This window comes from Pygoscelis adeliae, unplaced genomic scaffold (genome assembly GCF_000699105.1).
Source record: "Pygoscelis adeliae isolate BGI_AS28 unplaced genomic scaffold, ASM69910v1 Scaffold199, whole genome shotgun sequence".
NCBI classification, from domain to species: domain Eukaryota; kingdom Metazoa; phylum Chordata; class Aves; order Sphenisciformes; family Spheniscidae; genus Pygoscelis; species Pygoscelis adeliae.
Window position 1 is genome coordinate 192,210 of NW_008825495.1, and position 2,814 is coordinate 195,023.

Sequence of the window (2,814 nt, forward strand, 5' to 3'; positions counted from 1 at the left end):
ATGCAAGGAAACCCGAGAAAAAAAACTGCTCTGCCTTTCAGGTGCGTGACAGCAGGAAGGACACAGAGGAACCAAAAAGGTGTCTGCTCAGCAGATCTCGCTATGGAACGGACAGGCTGCACACATATCCTTAAAATTCATACCAGACACAGCACCCATGCCAGTTGTATGTCCACCGCTTCACAGATGCCAGAGCAGAAGATGAACGCGCAGAAACCAGCCCATCCTCTGGGCCTGCTCCATCAGACATGCATGCACCATAAACCTCCAGCCTTCCCACCAGGCAGCTTCAAAGCTGTTGCTGCAAAAGGAAGCAGTGCTGTCTACCGTTAGATCCTTTCTCCTTTGCCGGCAGAGACCCACCTCCAGTTCTATGGGAATAAAGAAACTGAGACAGAGACAGGTGGGTGACACAATTGTCACTTCTTTCCATAACCTTGTCAGGGCTGTGATACAGTCAGCTACCACACCTAAAAAGGGCACCAGGGACAGCACGTCTATGCTCTCCTCCACCCAGCCCAGCTCCCAGAGCACACAGCTCTTGGGGATTCATTTACTGGACATTTCAGAGGGACACCTGTTGCGTTACACAGATCTATTTGGTTACAGAAACTTACCATCTGCCCCTGTGTTGTACCAACCGAAGTCTGCAAGCACCCTGACAGCAAGGAGGACTAATATTACATTTCCATCTGCTCCACAACATGAGCTGCCCATAAGCAACAACCTGAAGATGCCTCTGAGCTCCTAAATCCCACCTTGCCCTTAAAAAAATGCAAGTTATGGGAAGAACAAGAGGAGCCATGACAATCCAGTTCCCTCAAAGCAAAAGTCACATCCACAGCAACATTTAAAACTTGCTCAGTTTCCTGCATGGCTAAATGTAGAGAACATTAACAGGTCACATCGAAGGGACATCTAAGTGGTGACAATGCCAATATAAAACCATTCACTGGGTCTGCACCAATGTAACAAACTTTAAAAAGTATTAAAACAGACTGTTTATTACAGCATATGATGTGTTATATTAATTTACACAATGATATATATATAAAAACAGCCATTGATGATGTACAGTAAATTGGACATCAACAGGAATATTAAAACTACTGATACTCATGCACATGACATGCATATGTTTTTTTTTTTCTTTTCCAAAAGCAGTTTTACACAATATACTGAAGTTACTAAGCCTTGGTCAGCTGCTCCAACAGTTTACTCTGAACACCACTGCTGTCCGCAGCGGGACTCCCAGGAGATCAGAGCAGAGTGCACTCCAGAGAAGGCGACTTAACCTTAGAGACAGATTAAACAGGAGCCCTTTCCTGGTGGGGGAAGGCTGCGGGAGGACAGGGGTGAGTTTCAAGAAGAGAATCAACAAGAAAAGAAAAAAAAACAGGCCGGACTACCAGGAGGAAGAAGTTCAAGATGGGCAACAGGAGCAGCAGAAAGGGACAAGCAAAAACATGAAGACCACCCGCACTCCCTCCCCCTTATCCCCTAAAAATTTATGACCTTAAGCTGTCGATATCCTGTATAAGACCCAGAACTGGAAAAACTAGGCAAGGAAGATCCATTCCCAGAAACATTAGCCTTTTTTCAAAGCCTTCTGATACCATGCACTGGAGGCTGTTCACCACTGAAACGGCAGTGTTATGGTTTTGTTTCTTTTTTAAACGAGTATGATGGTCTTTTATTTCCACGTAAAAGGCACTAGTGTCCACCCAAGTTCTGAAGACAAGTGACATAATTTACCTTAAGTTTTAAATATTTGTATAAAAAAAAAAAAAATCTGTGGAAATATGTACACAAAAGCACCTTGCTTCCGAAAGCAGAAGCAGATACATTCCACCAAGTCACCTCACTAGACGGTTGTCATGAGCTTCAGAGAGCCCGACCGAAAGCGGAGGATTTTCTTCTTGAGGTTATGGGAGGCTTTGATTTTGACAAAGGCCTTCGCTGCATTTTCATGCAGCTCCGGCGCCGTGACCGTTTGGATGGGGAGCGTCTGGACAAACTGAGACCAAATAAGGCCCCCACTCTCATCAGAGTCGCTGGTGGTCGTGCTCTCCCCTACGAACTCCACCTCGCTCAGGCTCGACTCACTGTCTCCAAAGCAGTTTGTCGTGTAGTTGCTCTGCTCGTCCTCGCTCGTGTCCACCACGGTGGAGTGGAACAAGGACTCGCACTCCGCCGAGTACTCCGAGTCGCTGGCCACATAGGCGTACGGGCTGACGTAGGGCAGGGGGACTTGCGAGTAGACACCCACGCCTTCCCGCCGGTTCCTCCTCGCCCTCCGTAGGGCCTCCTCGTAGGAAATCTCCGCCGATGACTTCCACCGGCGGTAGTCAGCCCGCTTGTGTTTAGGCTTGGCCACCACAACCTCTCGGCCATGCCCGTGGGATCGGATGGTGGATTTGTGCAGGCCAGCCTGCCGACTCTGGAGGCCTGACTCCGGCTGCAAGCTGCTGCCTCTCTTCCCCCGTGAGGAGGGTTTTTTCAGTTTCTTATTTGTATCCAACTCATCGGGAAAGCGGCACTTCTTGCTGACCGGCTTGGTTTTCTCCCGCAAGGTCTGCGAACTGTTTTCCAGCCCGTTGGCAAGGTGGGGCCTGTGTTTCAGCACAGAGCTTTTCAAAATCTTGACGTTTCGGGTGCCTTTGTGAAGCTTCACGCTTTGCTGCTGGGCCGGTATGTACTGGGCGTTCACGAGCAACCCGTCATCCAGGCTCTGGGAGGAAGAGCCCTCGCTTTTGAAATCCAGACTGGGCCTCTCCTCGACGGCAGGCGACGAGGAGCGAGCTGCCTGCAAGC

The 2,814-nt window shown here is 49.1% G+C and overlaps 1 protein-coding gene across 1 annotated transcript in view; it reads right to left on the reverse strand.

The window, feature by feature from the left end:
* Positions 1 to 998: 998 nt before the first annotated feature.
* The window catches only part of DACT1 (dishevelled-binding antagonist of beta-catenin 1), an 8,733-nt gene continuing 6,917 nt past the window's right edge, over positions 999 to 2,814 (reverse strand). Inside the window, exon 6 of the mRNA XM_009331328.1 lies at positions 999 to 2,806. Coding sequence (XP_009329603.1) covers positions 1,865 to 2,806 — 942 coding nt within the window. The 3' untranslated portion in view covers positions 999 to 1,864. The remainder of the gene's footprint in view (positions 2,807 to 2,814) is intronic.